Source organism: Musca domestica, unplaced genomic scaffold (genome assembly GCF_030504385.1).
Source record: "Musca domestica strain aabys unplaced genomic scaffold, Musca_domestica.polishedcontigs.V.1.1 47, whole genome shotgun sequence".
In the NCBI taxonomy this organism is placed as follows: domain Eukaryota; kingdom Metazoa; phylum Arthropoda; class Insecta; order Diptera; family Muscidae; genus Musca; species Musca domestica.
The window spans coordinates 7,714,784-7,734,437 of record NW_026712338.1 but is presented as its reverse complement, the minus strand read 5'-3'; the positions used below and the strand labels follow the sequence as shown (position 1 = coordinate 7,734,437).

The 19,654-nt window shown below is 32.8% G+C and overlaps 1 protein-coding gene across 1 annotated transcript; it reads right to left on the bottom strand.

The window, feature by feature from the left end:
• Positions 1-7,065: 7,065 nt before the first annotated feature.
• On the bottom strand, positions 7,066-9,033 carry LOC131804643 (uncharacterized). The gene has a single exon (XM_059127701.1). The coding sequence runs from the start codon at positions 8,808-8,810 to the stop codon at positions 7,362-7,364; it is 1,449 nt and encodes a 482-aa protein (XP_058983684.1). The 5' UTR covers positions 8,811-9,033; the 3' UTR covers positions 7,066-7,361.
• Positions 9,034-19,654: the final 10,621 nt, after the last annotated feature.

The following is a 19,654-nucleotide window of genomic DNA, read 5'->3' as shown; positions in this document are numbered from 1 at the left end:
AAAAAAATAACTGAATTCATAAATATTTGCGAGATCTGCAATTTAGCTAAATGAAATCAAAGGGAATGAATAAATTTTTGAAGGACAAAAGTATTGAAATCCATTTTACATCAAGCTTAAATCATAACAGTAACAGTGATGTTGAAAGACTCCATAATACCATAAATAAACATCTAAGAATCTTAAAACATACTATGAGACATATTCCAATTGAAGAACAAATGATTCTAATTAATGGTTATTATAACGAAACTATACATAGCACTACCAATATGAAACCTATTGATTTTGGAAATTGTAAAATAAATGAGAAGGAATATAATAAAATACACGAAAAACTCGTAAAGAAGAAAGAACTTAAAATCACAAAATTAAATGAGAGTAGAACTAATAACATACCCATCGAAGATGGCATTAATTATATCAAGGAGACATGAGAAGGAAAAAATTTATCTTAAATTTAGGAAGATAATAGGAACTAAGATTGACGATAATCATATAAAAGACGAAAACTCCAATCATATATATTACAAAACACATGTAAAGAAGAGGAAAATATTTCAAATTCCTGATAGTATTGTATTTCCAAATCAGCAAACTTCTAGAAGAGGAAACGTATTAGATACTAATAATAATAATTTAATTTTGTATGATTATGATTAACTTTTCCCAAATAAATACGGGTATATTTGTAGAAATGAAACTGACACTGGCCCTCATATTCCTATCCTATGCGATGGCGAAATTAGAAATTGTTGATTTTGACAAAAATGAAGGATATTTGCCCATCAAGGTTGAAGAAAAGAAGCTAATAGACCACTATATCAAGATTTTACATATCGTGAACATCATCGAATTAGTAGTAGCTAAACTTACAGTTGAGAAAAATGTTAATTTATTATATAAAACGTTGCCAAGTGACTTCATAAACGATAATATTTATAAAACATTGTCAAGGACCTTTAAAGAATTGGACATCAAATTGAAATCGATATTACCTAAAAGGGAAGGACAGGATATAGAAAATCAACAGAGATATATTAAGAGATATATACACAGTCTTATCCTCAATACTGAGATAAAAGATAACTTCCATTATATGAAAATCGTATTTCAGATTTATAATGATATAAATTCTTTATTACATTTCATTGATACCATAGAGGACGTCATTTTGACGAGCAGATTAGACATATTAACAAGAAATATACTGACGGACAAGGAGAATGATACGAGTTAAGAGATATAAAAATAGCTTCCTTAACTTTTGGAAATTACATTATTTTGACGCTCTTAATACCTCGTTTCAGTACTCAAATTTTCGAAAACTATGTTTTGGAGACACTGGTGAATGAAAAGAATGAAAGTTTATTTTTAACAAGTAATGAAATACTTTTAGATAATAAGAGAAACATCTATACGACATCCCCTAAGGATAACAAAGTTAAAAATCTTGTAGTTTTTAATGATAAATGTAACGAAGATATCTTTAATTCAGCATTAATACAAAACTGTTTAAAAATTAAGAAATAATTATGAAATTTTAAAAGAACTTGAATTTGTTCTTTTAATTGCAAAAAAACTTAAAAAGAAAACAAATCATTCAAAATTGCAGTAATGACCCAATATTAATATTAATAGATGGAACTAAAATTATTAAATTTAAAAATTGTTCAGTCAATCTCAACAATCAATTATTTGTAAATCAAAATGAAATTCTCATTGATCATTATATAAGTCCCGGATACTTAAAACTAATCGAAAGGGACAATTATACCGAGGCATTAACTTAACATTTTATAAATATGAAAACTGTGGAAATCAGAAAAGAACTAGCAAAATCAAAACAAAAGATAACCCATAATAATATACTACCGTACATATTAATGCTTATTGTATTAATTGGTTCTATTTTACTACTCGCAAAATATTTATAAAGTATGTGATAATAAACAACAAAATTGTTCCGTGGACGGAAGTATTGACAAACGATGGGGGAGTTACAGTACCCACATCTACACTACACACAGTTGCAATACCCACTGTGGCAAATACTTTTAAAGAAACCCCAATTTGAAACAGTGTTGCAGATTCAAAATAGTATCCCAAGTTGAATACAAACAAAGAAATCTAAACCTGCAACAATGTTGTGGAACAAAGAATAAAGTTTATAACAAAACTAAAGACCAATACAGAATGGTCACAATGCAAGCTAAGCATTTCGACCATTAATATGAAATAATTTTCTAGCTATAAGTTAGTCTTAAGTATTTGTTCATGGAATAAAGTTCAAAACCGGAATCACTGTCAGTTTTTATTACTTTTAGACCCAACAAAGTATATATATCTATCAGCGTAGAATTCTGAGCCGATTTAGCCCAGTTCGTCTGTCCGTCTGTTGTAATCACGCTACAGTCAAAACGAATTAAGATAGGAAGCTAAAATTTTGCACAGATCTGTCTTTTGTCTGCAGACAGGTCATGTTCGAAGATGAATTATCTTGTTTACATTAAAAACAGGGGCCAGATCACCGCATTCGTCATTGAGTTCTGTTTCGTATAGAGAAACATTTCGAATCACCGCATTTGTCTACTACTTGTTTCACATTGCTGTGAATATGGTAATAAGAAACTAGAAGCAAAAGAGAATTTTAAAATAAGTTTTTCCGATCAAAATATGTTATTTATATTGTTTTTGTGTGTTAAAATATGTGTGTAAAAATATGTTATGAATCAATTGTTTCTATACCATCCACCATTGTATGGAGGGTATATTAAGTTTGTCATTCCGTTTGTAACACCTCAAAATATACATTTTAGACCCCACAAAGTATATATATTCTTTATCAGCATAAAATTCTATGTCGATCACTCTAGCTATGGGAATCACTCTAGCTTCCGAACGAATTGAAGTAGGTTGAAAAAATTTTACGGTCCACGTCTTCGTATAGCCCCCATATTACGGTATCCCCGATATTTGGGATTTTGATTATTTTAGCGACATTATTTAAAGGAATTGCTTCAAATTTGGTATTTCAGCGACAATATTCATCAGAATTCTTTAAAAATTTGATATTTTATATTCGTAATAGATGCTGCAGCCTATGACATGAGATTGTCTGTGCAGGTCCACGTCTTCGTATAGCCCCTATATAACGGTACCTCCCGATATTCGTTATTTTAATGATATTAACAACATTATTTACCGGAATTGTTTCATATTTGACATTTGAAATTCGAAATGGATACTACAACCTATAACAGAAAATTGTCTGTGCAGGTCCACGTTTTATAACTCCCATGGTACCTCCCTATATTAGGTATTTTGATGATTTTTAGCTATTATAAACAGATTTTCTTTCCAAGTTTCGCATTTGAATATTGTAATAGCTTATGACAAAAGTTGCCTATGCAGGTCCGAGTATAAACCCTTATATATGGCTACATTCAGTAGTTTTAAGATTTTAACAGAATTTTTAACGGATGCCATTGTTTTGAAAATTACCAAATTTGTTCCAAATGGTGGAGGGCATTCAAAGTACGGCCCGGCCGAACATACAGCTTTTTACTTGTTTTTTTTCTGTTTTGCTTGTCTTCGGACTCAGAGTATGATTACAACGTGACATTTATAAGGAAAAATATTCGTGACAAAATCAATTCTTTAACATCGCCTGAAGTGGTGTATTCCAAATGTAATAATGCTTACTTTTTCATCAAATTATTCTTTCGTTTTTTTGCGCAAAAAACACAACACTTTCTTTCAATTTCAAATGCGATGATTTGGCCCAATATTAGTTATATTTTAATTGAAACAAAGAGATAACAGCCTTCATTCCACGAAGTGGGAAATTTTCTTTAAAATTAACTGGTGCCATTCAACTTCAAACGATCGCAAATATCTCGGAAACTAAAAGACTTATGACTCTGGGAATTTTTCCATTATATCGCGAAACATTTTTTACACTAAAAACAGTTCTAATATTAGTTGTATTTAATATAAACAAAGGATAACAGCCTTAATTTCAAGAAGTGGGTAATTTTCTTCAAAACTGGCTAGTGACATTCAACTTCAAACGATCGCAAATATCTCGGAAAGTAAAAGACTTTTGACTATGGGAATTGATCTATTGCACCGAGAAACATTTTTTACACCAAAAACAGTTCTAATGTTAGTTGTACTTTATTTAAACGAAGAGAAACCGCCTTCATTCCAAGAAGTGGTAAATTTTCTTGAAAGTTGAAAGTTGACTCTGGGAATTGCTCCATTTAGCGAACCGAAATTGGTTTAAAAAAATCATATTTAGAGAGAATCAAAGATTTTCTAAAACTATACAATTTTCATAATCGAAAAGATATATCTAACAAAAAAAAAAAAATCAGTGAGATTTAAACGTAATGTTGTAAGAAAAGTTCTTAAATTTTTTACCGGATACTGAAAATTCAAAACCAAGTTTTTCGACGGTGTTTGTGTGTTATAACTTTAGCGAACCGAAATTGGTTTAAAAAAGTCATATTAATTTCAAATTATCAAAGATTTTGTAAAACTATACAATTTTCCGATATTGACGTAATCAAAAAGATATATCTAAAAGAAAATGTTTAAAAGAATCCGTGAGATTTAAACGTAATGTTGTTCAAATATTTATGCTGAGTAAAGTAAGAAAACCATACTTTCAAATGCTTATAAAACGTCTAGTTTTTTATTTACCTCTGGGTTATGTCCAAAACTGAAAGCGCGATCCAAAGTTTCTTTGCACCCTTAATTTTTACGATATTGGCGCAATTAGGAAGACAAAATTTATCAATAAAAATCTTCGAGAAAGTCCGAAAAATTAAGAGACACAGTATATTTATTTTGGGTATTAAAATATCCTAATTTATAAAACATGTTTGTTCATTTATTCAATTAAATTCATAATTCTTTAATAATAAGATAATAAGAATTTATATGTATTACTTATTGTATTTTTATATGGCTTATAATTAATATTAATGACTATATAATGCAAATACAATTTTAAGACAAAATAGTATTAAAATTGTATATTCGTTCGAACTGATTTCAAATACCATAGACAGTCCTTGTTATGCTGATTACAATGAAATTTATACTTCGAGATTAGGGTTATGTGTACCAGTAGTCGGTACTTTAAGGATATACTCATTTCATCCAAATTCAAATGTTTCAAATGCAAATGGATTGGATTGATATTAACTGCTATATTTTGAAATTCCGTATACTTTTAGATGAAAGAAACAAAATTTAAATTAGTACTTATTGAATTGGTGACATTTTCAAATTAAGTAAAATAGTGTTTTTGCCAGAAATCGGAAATTCCAATTGTCGGCCTGATATGTTCCTATAATCAGCATACCGAATTTTTGGAAAGGAAAATAATATATTTTATAAATTTTTATTTAAAACAAATTACATAGAAAAATTAAATTACTGAATGCTTCGTGTTTTCTCAAGGTGTCAAATCTCTGCCAACAGTAGGACCTTTTTATACTATTGTCGACAGGTCCGCATATCCATTATAAAATTTGAAGAGATTTCAGTTTAAAAATGTGTCTTACAGTGGATTTTAAAGCATTTGTTTCACATTTTCCAATTTTCGGTTAATTTTTATTTAAAACAAATTACATAGAAAAATTAAATAACTGAATGTTTTTTGTTTTCTCAAGGTATCAAATCTCTGCCAACAGTAGGACCTTTTTATACTACTGTCGATAGGTCCGCATATCCATTATAAAATTTGAAGAGATTTCAGTTTAAAAATGTGTCTTACAGTGCATTTTAAAGTATTTGTTTCACATTTTCCAATTTCCGTACCATGTTATAAATATTTTACAATGATTTTCTTTTCATAATTCTTTATGTTTTTTTATGAATATGCATTGCTTTGTTTGTACTGAAAAATCTTCACTGACATGAATAAAAATTTAACCAAAGTTAACTGACATTATATTCGAAGCTTGTATTTATTTATTCTTATTTGCTTGAGTTTAAGTATAAAAAACGCATACTACTGGGACATACCGATCTTATGCTCATTTTACTTGGATCTTGAAAATTTTGGAATTATATTGATTTTGTCATTGCAAAACTTATTGCATTGGTAAATTCGTCAGAGAATTAAATATCATGATATAAATACGGTCTAAATAATAATTCTTATACTTGCTTAGACGGCTAATAACTTAAAATACAAAAAAAAAAAAAAATAAATAAAGGTATATATCAGGGAATTTAGGATTCCTATGACAGGCGCTTAACTAGGCTACACAAATCTATTTTTTTAATCGTAAACCTGACAACCTGGTTTTACCGCAGTATATTTCTCACTATCAGCTTTAAAACAATACCACGATAATCTATAACAGGGAGTTTAAGACTCCCTCCTATGAACAGGCGCTTTACTTAGCTACACGTATAAATTTTTTAAATCGTAAAATTATTTTTAACTCGACAGGCGGTAAACTCGGTATTTCCGCTGTATAATTCTCACCATCAAATTTAAAACAATACCTATAATTTTTAAATTTAAAAATGATAAGGAAATCCATAAAGTTGCAACTTAAGACTCATATCTTGACAAGCAAACATTTGTTTGAAAAAAAAAATATATAGTTGTGAAACTGCATAACCTGGACAGCTGAAAGGTACTTCTTAAGGGAATTAAATTCTATATTTATGTAAGGAAATACAAGTATTATAAAAATTTAAAATTTTGAAAACATCATCAAAAAATTGCAATGACAAGAGACAATATTGGGATCAAACACAATAAGAGAAATTTAAAATTGCTAAAGCGTTGAATAAAAATTAGATATTGACTATACATTTTACCTTACACCCCTACCTAATACGCACACTTTCGACGCTTTTCATCACAAAAGTTAAACACACGTATTTATATGAATGCTACTGAAATGCGTCCAACATACACATTTTCAAACTTGAACAATTTCAACATTTATGTTTTTGTATGTTGAAAGTACAAACGATCGAATTATAAAAAAAGTGAATGTGTGCAATTGGATAACGTTAAAATTGGAAGAATAGTTTAGTTTTTAATATATTGTTGTAATTTATTTTGTTGTCGAAGACCTTTCGTAATTGGGTAATACGTCCGCACTAAACATTTGACCATAGTAGGAAAGGTGAGCATTTTCAAAACGGTGCTTCTTGTTTTAGGTAAGATTGTTATACACAATTACATCTTTTACATATTCATCTTTGAAATAATATATGTATAGTCACATTTGATCGCAATGTTTAACGACAATATAAAAATTTATTACTAATTCAAATATAATAATCACAGATTGATATATAAGTGTTTAAATGGGTGACTTGTTTTATACTCGTTTGGGGTTTCTAACTTGTTCATAATTTATGCCGTTTATGTCGCATTGGATGCTACTACCTTCCTTAATTCCAGATTCCATGTCCGTTGAACGAGTATTGTTACACATTGAATTTGCAGTGGCTGAAAACAACAAGTTCTTGGATTTACGAAGAACGCCATATCCTAAATGTGTGTCATCGGCTTTGCGGCATGAATCTGTGTCTGGCACACTTATCAGCTCATATTCATTTTGCAATGATTTTGTCGACATGCACTGGTTTGCAATGGATGTAACTGGCACTATAGTCTTGTATCCGCTGGAAGTTCTATTGTTAGCCGTCAAGAACTCGAGTCGATCGTAGGTTAGATCTGTTGGTACAATGCTTGCAACATTTTTGCTGCTTTCACCTATATCAATATCAAACATTATCGACGTAGATCCTGGGGCTAAACATTCTTTTACCTTGTCTCTTGCATATATTACTTTTTCCCGACCCTTATTAATGACTTGAAAGGTCTTGGTAGTCGATATTCGTACATTTTCATTATGTTTTACTTCGTTTATACCTAAAGTTTTCCACGCTTCGGTTATATTTTCAATACATTCATAATCTCGTTCAGCTAAATTTTCGCGAAATGTAACTGCTTCTGATGCAGGGTCTGGCGTGAAGGGTAAGTTCGGAGATGTCGGTTTAAGTATGACCGTAGATCCGACTGCTTTATTCGAATCACTTGTTGTTATTGTTACAGCATCAAATTGCTTATACTTTGCGTTGTCGCATGTATTCTTTTGTTCGCTTTTCAAGGGTATACACGGAGAGTCAACGGCAAGAGGTGGTTCTGTCATAGGCGCAATTCTACGAGGTGGTTTACTGGGAACAAGGGTTAACCCTTTAGGTATTTGACTCGAATTGTTCTCTAGTTCGGAAGAACGTTGTGTGGAATACGAAGGTGGTAAAGGGCTACGTGAACCAGCTTCCATTGATGCAGCCGCAGTAAGTTGATTTTCGCAACTATCAATATTAATAACATCACCAGATATTAGTTTTTTCATACTTTTCATTTTGGACGACATGCAACGAAAAACGTCTTGAGGGCTTGTATGATCCAAAATAAATATACCCTCACCAGTTGAACACTTTCTACCAGCTTCAAATGTAAATTTTCCGTCCCGATATCCATATTTGCGAATAAACCGATACGGCCAATTAGATATTACATTTTTGGAACCACTAATTGACTTTAATTGCAGCTCAGTTGCCGTTAAATGTAGCATATAACATTTGGGATCGATGTTACAACGGTTTGAAGCTTCTGTTGGAATGAGAGATACAATAAAGAGTCCATCTTCGTAGGAGCTGCAATACAAATCATTATCCTCTTCGATGGCAGATAAATTTTGAGTATTTTCATTTTTGTTACGAAATGCAACATTTTGCAGGGCATTAACCCATTCCATTAGACATTCCTCATTGATGGCATTAAGGGTCAATGTCTCATTTTTTTTTACAATGCAAATAAGGTTTGCTGGAGGTGGTTCTTGAGTTATTTTAACACAGTTTTCCAAAGTAATAATTTTTGGATATTTGTCATCCTTTGTCTCGCATATTTCTAGTCGCTCAATTCCGTATCGACTTGATTTGAAGAGCAAACAATATTTCTGGCACGATTTCTATAAAAATATGAGATAATAAAAAAAAATTTATATTATTATTATTATTATATAACTATATATACGAAACAATTTTCAACATTTGTTATAGGAGTGTCAAGCGGAGTTCACCAAAATAGCAGACTCAATTGTACAACTGTCTCACCAACACAAGTAAGTAAGGTCACAAAAGACGAGGACAGTCGCATAAAAGAACAGCGTACTGTTACAATAGAGTCAAGCAAGCTTCTTTAGAGCACTTCCAGAAAAAAAGCATTAGCATATAAAAACTAGAAATGCACAGGAGGTAAAATGTTTAATGAAAAATGAACAGAGTTGTTCTGTGTACGTGTGACAGGTCGGAAGGAAGTGCCTTTGGTTACAGGAGAATCAGTTAGATATCCAGCTTTCTGTCGCTGATTTGCCAGTGGTTTAGAAATCGAGGAAAAAGGTGTGATGACGAGAGATATTATTTATTTATTTATTCTATAAACTTATGGATAATTCCTTACAGACTATATATGCATTATAATTATAAAATAATTATAGAATTATACCCATAATGGCATTATAAAGAAATGAGACATTTTTAACTTTTCTACCGCTTTCCAGAGTTGACAGCTTGATCAGCGAGAGTCTATGAAAAGTTCAAACATGGTAAGCAGAAAAGTAGGAATTGTTTTTGGACAGACTCGATGCGGTCGCTGTGTGTTTTATAAATATGACTGTAAAATATTCCAAAATTGGGCGAACAATTGACATGTATAATTTTTCACAAAATCGAGAACTGTTTTTGCTTTGTTGATGAAAACAGAAATATGAGAATTAAAGTTAAGTTTACAATCCAATACGACTCCAAAATCAACGAAGGTATCAACCTTAATATTGCATCAGTTAGAAAACGAATTCAAATCATTTTGGAGCAACTGGTTTCTACATATCTCCGGTAAGCTTTGAAATGTTTTCAAATCCTCGACATACTTTGAAATATTTGAAAATTTTATAGATGAAGGTAGATCATTTATAAATAAAGAAAAAAGGAGTGGTCCTAAATGGCTTCCTTGTGAGACTCCAAATTAAACTATAATACTTTTCGAAATGACAGAAAATCCACTCGGAACTTCTATTTGTAATTCCAATATTTTTTAGTTTTATTCGTATTAGTTATGATTATGTTTCGGTACACTAATATCAATAAAATCGTATAACTTTTTGTAAATTCATTTACATCGTAAGTGCCAGACAACAGGATATCCCAGTCTGTGTTATGCATTAGTTCACGTAACTGCTCAAAGTTTGTTTGAGCACAGAAAAACGTAAGGATTTCTCAATTTGAGTCATGGGTATGATTTGTTTGTTGATTGTTAGGCGGTGCTGGTCTTCGGGACCTGTTAACGGAATGTAACATTCATCCACTTAGTTTACAAATATGAGGTCCAATGCAATTACTTGAAAATACCAAGATAAACAAGTACAAAAACTGTAAGTTCGGCCGGGCCGAACTTTGAATACCCTCCACCATTTGTTACAAATTTTACAATTTCCAAAAAAAAATAAATAAAATCTGTTAAAAATTCTGTTAAAATCTTAATAAGTTATTACAATATTTAAATGCGAAACTTGAAGAAAATTCTGTTTATAATGTAGCTAAAATCATCAAAACACCGAATATAGGGGGTACCGTTATATGGGGGCTATACGAAGACCTGGACCTGCGCAGACAATTTTCTGGCATGGGCTGAAGAATCCATACGAACTTCACATGCGGTACCGTTATATGGGGGCTATATGATAACTTGGACCTACATGGCCCATTTACGAACTTAACCTGCCTACTGGCAAAATATACATGTGTGCAAAATTTTAGCCTTCTATCTCAATTTGTTTGAAAGATAGCGTGATTACAACAGACAGACGTACATCGCTAAATCGACTTAGAATTTTACGATGGTCAAAAATATATATACTTTGTTGGGTCTGACATGAGTATTTCGAGGAGTTACATACGGAATGACAACGTTAGTGTACCCTCCATAGTATGGTGGAGGGTATAAAAATGGTAATTCGACCCTGTGGAACGATTCGGCCTGAAGAGTGTCTATCCATTGATCTATGTTTAAATACCGAGCATGACAGCATGCAAAGACATGTATCATAATAATATGGGACATTTCATTGTTGTTTCGACTAAATATATGGCGCTGGTAGTCGAAAAAATATGTTGTCATCATACCATGGCATCATCGTTTTTATAGGGATTTTGCTGTTTTGAATCGATTAAGAGTACACGAAACTGCCCTGGGCAGGCATAAAATCAAGCATAGATCGGCCTCTTTTTCAGCGTTGCAGCGCACACCGTATCACTATATCAACCATTCAGCACAGGCAGCTTGATGAATTTAATTTGAAGTTTGTTTACTCGGTTGAGCTAGAAGAGTCTGATGCTGGTAGAAAACAGGGCATAACAATTGTGAAAAACTTCGGGAAAATTTTTAAAACCACATACGGGCCATTGTAGGTATGAATCAGCTAAGGACGAAATAAGTACTTAAAACCAAAACGTGTGTTGTTAACTTGAGATCTTTGGAAACAAATGTCGACTTTGCAGTGTAATGTGAAGTTTTCGTAGGTTGAGTATTCTTCATGGCGTTGCGAATTAGCTAGAATGTTATTAGATTTGCTTATGAAGAAAAATTCTTCTGGGACACTTAAAGTGGTACCGTATATGAACTCTGCAGGTGTTTATGTGTAGTTTGTGCACCACGCTCAGGCCAAGTAGGAGTTGGAACTTACGATGGCAGATCTTAAAGTCCTTTGCCACATCTGTATCAGGCCATTGAGGGTGATATGGTTTTGTTTTTAAGTGTGTAGCTCCAATCATTTTCATTATGTAATGGTTGAAATTTTTAATTTAATTGAATAATTTTAATTTATTTAATACATTCTATTTAGGGTAAAAATTTTACTGCGATGTCACATTCCCAATTTCGCAAGCCTACTCGTCATCATTTCCAGCCACGGCGAAAATTATCCAGTAAAATTAACAATTGCAATTTTGATGAGTGCTGATACCACAAGAAGTATGGACATAATGACAGAAAATGTCTCCGTCCATGCGAACATAAGCAGTGACAGGTACACGCTACTACGTCACACCCATTCCAGCTAAAAATCATACAACTTTTCGGCTTCAAGTCACTGGTAGATGGACTCGCAGAAATTTTCTGGTTGACAGACCAGATTTTCTTTTAAAGCTTGGCTTCCATAAAAGCTTCAGTAATTCGCCCGACAACCGCAACGTGTATGAAGCCAACGGGTGACCAAATAAAGGGGACGGTGAGACGAACTGAAACCTTGGATTTACTTGGATTACCTTGGTCACAGATATTCACAGGTACAATTACCGTGGACTTCAGAAACTGCCTTAAAACGTTTTGCACAAATAACCCGTTTGCAGATCTTGTACAAGAATTTCACGACATCACAGTGTTTTCACCCTATGGTTCCAGCCAACATTTTGTAACCCTTGTCAGTTAACAGTTGAAAACCTCGAAGATGCGAAAAAATAAATTTCGTTGCAAAGCTAATTTTTTTCGACCCTCCATAATCAAATTGAGCAGCCCGCTACATATGGTAAGAAAAAATGTTTCATCAATTTCCAATTCACCCTGATGACGTTGCTAAAACGACGATTTGTACTCCATTTAGTTCGTATGAATTCAAATGTATGGCATTCGATAGTATGACATTCGAAACGCAGCAAAAAGAATATCCGAAGCTGGCCACCGCTCAAGAACACAAAAGATTCATTGGTATGATGAACTTTTACAGAAAGTTGTCGCCGCACACAATGACATACCAAGGAGCTATGCAAGGCATGATTACAGGTAATAAAAAGAACGACACAACTGTATGGTCTGCCGATACGGAAAGTGTTTCTGAGCGGTGCAGAATTAGTTGTTTACACTGACGCCTCAACGTCTAGCTTTATATGCTAATGTTTCATATGCTAAGGAATAGATAGATTTCAGCAGAATTACACAGATTTTCTAGTTTCAAATCCCGAAGTCGGATGAGAATCTACAAACGTCGAATGAAAATGTTATACATTTCGTGGCTAGGCCAACTAGTATTTTTTCCATTTCCTAGACCCATTAGTTATTTAGAAATATTTTTGAATGATTCGTTGGATTAAAGTTGTACACGCATATTATTTTATTTATATTCAATTAACACAGTTACCTAGCCCACAGGGCCAAAAAAACTTCTGTACATGACTCTAATTAATTAATGTACGAACATGGCTCTAAAGAAACATGTTCGATCTAAAGCTTCCAAAGACTTTTTGTAGGCCACTCTGCTCTCATCCCAAAGTACAATTTCGAATGATCGGAACTGAACCGATTTTAATATATCACAAATTTGTAGACCAAATTCCGTCATACACTCCAAATTTCATTAAAATTTGACATACATAGCGTGTTTGAGACATGAAATACATGAAATCGGCCGAATATAAATATGGTAGCTATATCCAAATTTCAACCGATTTCAAAATAATTTGGAACGTTAATTGCTAGAATAAATTCCATTACACATTCCAATTTTCATTGAAATTGTACATTCATAGCGTATTTGGTGCATCAAATACATTAAATCGGACGAAAATATGTATCAGAGCTATATCCAAATTTGAACCGATTTCAATATAATTTGATAAATATATTTTTGTACCAAATTTCGTTACTCACTGCAAATTTTATTTCAATTGGACATACATATGGTGTTTTGTACATAAAATACATAAAGTCCGTCGAAAATATACATGGGAGCTATATTCAAATCTGGACCAATTTCAATATAATTTGAAGACTGTATCGGTTATTGATCAATAGATATGTGCAAGTAAGGTCTAAATTTTTTGGAGGCACCTCCGATTCTGATGCTATATCTCCAGTTGCAAGTAGGATTTCAAAAACTTAAATGACCTAGTTACTATCAGGTAATAGTGTAATACATACGGAAATTTTCAGAAAAATATGTTTAGTGGTTTTTGATCAAACGTATAAAGAAATTCCTCTTTGTTTATAAAACCTGTAAAATACTCAAAATCTGCATGTATCGTTATATGGGTGCTGTATACGTTGATCTTTAACTTCCCGACCAAGATACAGATTGGCAGCACGGGTTTCATCCCAGCAAGTTCCTTCTGCGGGAACAATTTATTTATTATCAAATAAACCAAACAACTTGTTGCATTGATTTTGAATAAATTAAAAAAATTGAATGAAAGGTCTAAATTTCTTTTTAAAAAGTAAGTTTTATTTTCTCTAAAGATTTTTTTTGCTACAAAAAGTGTAATTTTTGTCCATACATACGTTGTAATACACATTTTGATTACAACTGAATTTGAATATTTTCCCAACAATTTTCATATGATTGAAAAGAACACACACATGCTCGAATTAATTTGGCATATTAAGCCAGACAAATAAAAAAAATAATAGAGATAGGTTTCAGTCATTAACTTGATTTCATTGTACCATTATTCCTACTCATGACAGTCGATCTTCCGTCCCTAACAAGTGAAACAGGTTAAAGTTTGAAAACTTTACAACAGTGTATAAACGGTTGTTTGTCTGCCATGTCAGTCTATAATATCTTTATGGATCATTGCGATCGAGTACTAGGTTTTATATCAAGGCTAGGAAAAGAGTATCCCTTGGGATATCTGTGTGTCGATGAGGAATGGGCTGTAGGTTAATAAAATTTTAATTTTAATAATTTTATTTTATTTAGAAATTTTTAAAAACATAGATGTGATCTTCTACTCAATGATGTTGTTTGTTCGCTTCGTTGTGGTGCGATGGCCGAGTTGGTTCACATTTCCTTCTATCGTACTATGTACTGCGTGTCCAATTCCGGATCGAATATATATATATATATATATATACATATATATATATATATATATATATATATATATATATATATATATATATATATATATATATATATATATATATATATTCGATCCGGAATTGGACACGCAGTACATAGTACGATAGAAGGAAATGTGAACCAACTCGGCCATCGCACCACAACGAGGCGAACAAACAACATCATTGAGTAGAAGATCACATCTATGTTTTTAAGAAACTCTAAACAAAGTAAATTCTTTGTTACCAATTATCCATTAAATGCAGGCGATAATGCAGGTGCTTACAATAAACTACTAAGTCTAGTGTACTAGTGTAAATACTTAAGGTATTAACATATATTTATATATATTATAATATAATAATTAAATTGTTAACAACGTTAGACGGTGTTGTCGTTTCAAAAAGTTGACAAAACTAACAAGTTAAAAAGCAGTAATTTCGGCTGGGCCGAACTTTGAATACCCTCCACCATTTGGAACGAATTTGGAAATTATCAAAAAACAAAATCCTTAAAAAATTCTGTTAAAATTTTAAAAATACCGAATATAACCCTTATATTGGGGTCTATACGACGTGGACCTACATAGGCATTGTTTGTCATAAGCATTACCATATTCAAATTCGAAACTTGAAATAAACGGTGAAAAATGTAGCTAAAATCATCAAAATATAGTATAAAGGGAGGTACCGCTATATCGGAGCTGTGCGAAGACCTCGACAAGCATAGACAATTTTCCGTCATAGGCTGTAGCATCCAATACGAACTTCAAATACGACATCTCATCTGTGGGTATTGTATCTAAACTCACTGTACTCAAAATACCGAATATAGGGAGGTACTGATATATAGGGGCTTATACGAAGACCTGGAGCTGCATAGACAATTTTCTGTCATAGGCTGTAGTATCTATTACGAACTCTAATTACGTAATTTGAGACAATTTCGGTGAAAAATGACGCTAAAATCATCAAAATACCGAATGTTGGGAGGTACCGTTATATGGGGGCTATACGAAGACGTGGACCTACACAGACAATTTTCTGTCATAGGCTGTAATATACATTTCGAACTTCAAATACCAAATTTGAAAAAATTCCGGTGAATAATGTCGCTAAAATCATCAAAATACCGAATATCGGGAGGTACCGTATATGGGAGCTATATAAAAACGTGGACCTACATGGCATAAATCGACTTAGAATTTTACGCTGATCAAGAATATATATACTTTGTTGGGTCTGACATGAGTATTTCGAGGAGTTACAAACGGAATGACAAAGTTAATATACCCTCCATAGTATGGTGGAGGGCATAAAAAAAGTGGAGAAGCTCTCTTTTAGTTGGTATGTCTTTATATTATTCTTGCCAAATATATAAGAATGACAATGTAGAATTTTTTCCAAGGAAAAAATATTAGCCAGAAACCTTTTTATAATTTCCATTTTCTCGATCTCTGCAAGCCAGGGGCCAAGTCACGTACTTCGGCATCGTAATGTAGTTTACGCGGATCACCACAGCCGTTATCGAATTGTTTCTACTTGATAGGTATTATGTTCTCGAAAACAAAGTATCTAATGATTTTTGCGCGAGAAAAATGTAAACAAAATGAAACAAGAAGTTTGTGAAAATGTAAGTATTATTCTATAAGTATTATTCTATATTACTTTTATATATAATATTACTTGCACAAAATCAATGAAATCTATGTTGGAGTATCCAGACTTTTCAAATTTATTGATGTTAAAAAAACTCACTTCAAAATCACTTACTCTACTTAAAAACTTATTTTGAAATTCTCATTCGCTTCCAATTTCTTATTACCATATGTACAGCAATGCAAACAGAATAGTAGACAAAATAGATTACGATCGAATGCGGTGATCCAAATATTTACAGAGATAGAAATGTTTCTCTATACGAAACAGAACTCGGTGACGAATGCGGGAATTTGGCCCCAGGTCCAAGACCTGCTTCAAAGAAAATCTTTCGATTATTTTTAATGCAAAATATTTAAACGTCTATATATGTAATTGCTTCGTTGTTTAAAATTTCAAAAATTCTAATAAAATTATCCCATTAACCCTGAATCTAATAACATACATCTTATTTAAAAATATAAATAAATAAATAAAAATAAAAAAATTTTATTAAATTAAATTAAAAGTTCAATTAATAAACTTTATAATAATGATTGTATAAGTTTGATAAGTTCCACCACAACTTTCCAATACTCGTCAATCACGGATGCTGATTGGCACACTGGCATCTCCTCTACAACTCCCTTGGCGGTCATTGGAAGTAGTTGTAGTTGTAACAATATACAGACATGGGACCCTCAGCGGTCACTCAGAACCTCTGCGTTCACTTGTATGTATTTGCAAATGTATTAGAAATAGACAAGGGATCCTGTATAAGTTCGATACGTTCCACCACAACTTTCCAATACTCGTCAATCACGGATGCTGATTGGCACACTGGCATCTCCTCTACAATTCCCTTGGCGGATACCGTAGTGAGCGGATCGCCGCTGGGTATTGGTTGTTGGCGGTAGGCTCACCTTGCTCTCATTGGAAGTAGTTGTAGTTGTAATAATATACAGACATGGGACCCTCAGCGGTCACTCGGAACCTCTGCGTTCACTTGTCTTTTAGAAACGGAAGCGGCCACTGTCGCCAACACCATATTTGAAAAGAAGTAATTTTGTTGTTTGAAAAGAAAGAGTCACAATAAAGCATAAATTATATTTAGAAAAATACTAATTTATCTTTGTTTCATTTCTTGATTTTGTCTTTCTTTTATCCTACACCACACGCGCGAATCACCCGCACCTCACCAAATCTCTCAACTACACACCTCTCATCATAAAAAACTCTGAGGAGTTTTGTTGTCGCTGCCGCTAGTCGAAGCCTTTCCCCCACTCCCCTGAGTTAAACATTTGGTCGCATCGAGCCGGATTCGAGCCAAAATTTGTTGTCGTTTGTTTGGATGAAGAAATCAGTGGATCCCTCTTATCATCACCAAAATATTTGACTAAGAAACAGGTACGTAAATTCAGTTTTCCATTTGAAGTGAGTTACCCGCGATTCTTAGTGCATATTAAAATTGTTTCGGTTTGGTCGAATCTCAATTGTTATACGCGTGTATTTGTTGCATTCAATATACAGTCCACTCTCGTCTTTGTACAAGAAAAAATATTATTTGTACTGATCATCCAACGGCGCGGTGATCATACATTTGCATTTCGTTTGAAAACAAGTCAGTTGTCGACTCGTATTAACACTTCTTGTGTTAATCAAGTGCATTACCCTACACCAAGTAGCTCTGTTGTTGTGAAAATACTCGTAATTAGCTTCTCTTGTACTGATCATCCGTCGTCGCGTTGATCATACAAAAAATATTTGGTGTTCTTCTATTCTATTTTGTTTTGTAATCTCTTTGTTACGGACAGAGTTTTCTCAACAACCTCTTTCCATCGAGTTGTTGATGTTGTTTTATTCCCCCTCGTTCTTTCTCTATCCCCTCAATGTAGTTGGAGAAGAATTTTGCATCATCGCTTTGTCCATAACATAAATACATATTACACATTTGGTCGCTGTTGTTATCCCCCTTCACGTTTCAAAGGTTGAGCCCTTTAACGAGCAACACTCATTTGCAAAAACAACATTCTTGCAATAACCGTCTATCTCATTGTCGGTATGTTATTTTGTCGTGGTCGCCACCACACATTCACTGTTGTTGCAATTCCTTCTTCATTTGTTTTTGAAAAATTGATCAGTTCTCACTTGAGAATTGACATTGCCAAAATTGCAACAACAATACCTTATCATTCCACGCGCCCTTTTTAAGCGTCGGTTTGATATTCAATAGAAATAACAACAAATAGTTTTGATCTCGAACTCTCACTGTTGGATCGTTTGTAGCGTCGGTTCTTGTGTGAGTGCGTAGCTGCTTACGCATAGCCATTTCTCTGCCGACGTCGCTTGTGTTTTATTCCTCTTTGTGTGATATCCGTTGTTGGTTCGGCACAGTGGGGTAAAACAGCATAATTTGTGAATTTTCTTAATTTATTTTAGAAATTATTTTTCGATAATTTTCTGAAATATTTTTGACTAGTAGTAGGGTTTTTGGAATTTTTTGATAAATTCACCCTACATTCGAATTTCTTTGCAGACCTATTTAGCGAAACATATCGATGAAAATTAATGGTTTTTGGTTAATTTTACAACATTTTTAGATTTTGTTTAACTTCTGCTTGCAATTACAACTCTACGTACGGTTTTTGGAATTTTTTGACAAATTCACCCTACATTCGGCATTCTGTGCATATATTTAAGCAGCACATATTAGTCGAATCTGTTTGTTTTTGTGGCTATTTCGTAATTGTTTGGGTAAATAAATCACAGTTGTTTACACTATTTGTGACTCTCTGTAGGGTTTTGGGTATTTTTTGGAAGAATACGCCCTACTTTCGGCATAATCTTGAAAAAATTTTCAAATTTTGCATGGTATATTCTGTAGAACTACTCAATTTTGCAGGACTCTTGTTAAAACTTTGACAAAAATCTCGAGTTAGTTGTAAGATTTTTGGAATTGGGACATATGTTGTACAAACCCTTCCACAGCTGGCATTACTAAAGTATTAATTATCTTAACTTTGTTAATATTGGAGCAATTTTAGTCTTTTTAATTTTTGTAGTTTTTGCCATATA

Coding starts and splice junctions, on each gene's coding strand:
- LOC131804643 (XM_059127701.1), bottom strand. CDS start 8,810: ATGGAATGGGTTAATGCCCTGCAAAATGTTGCATTTCGTAACAAAAAT.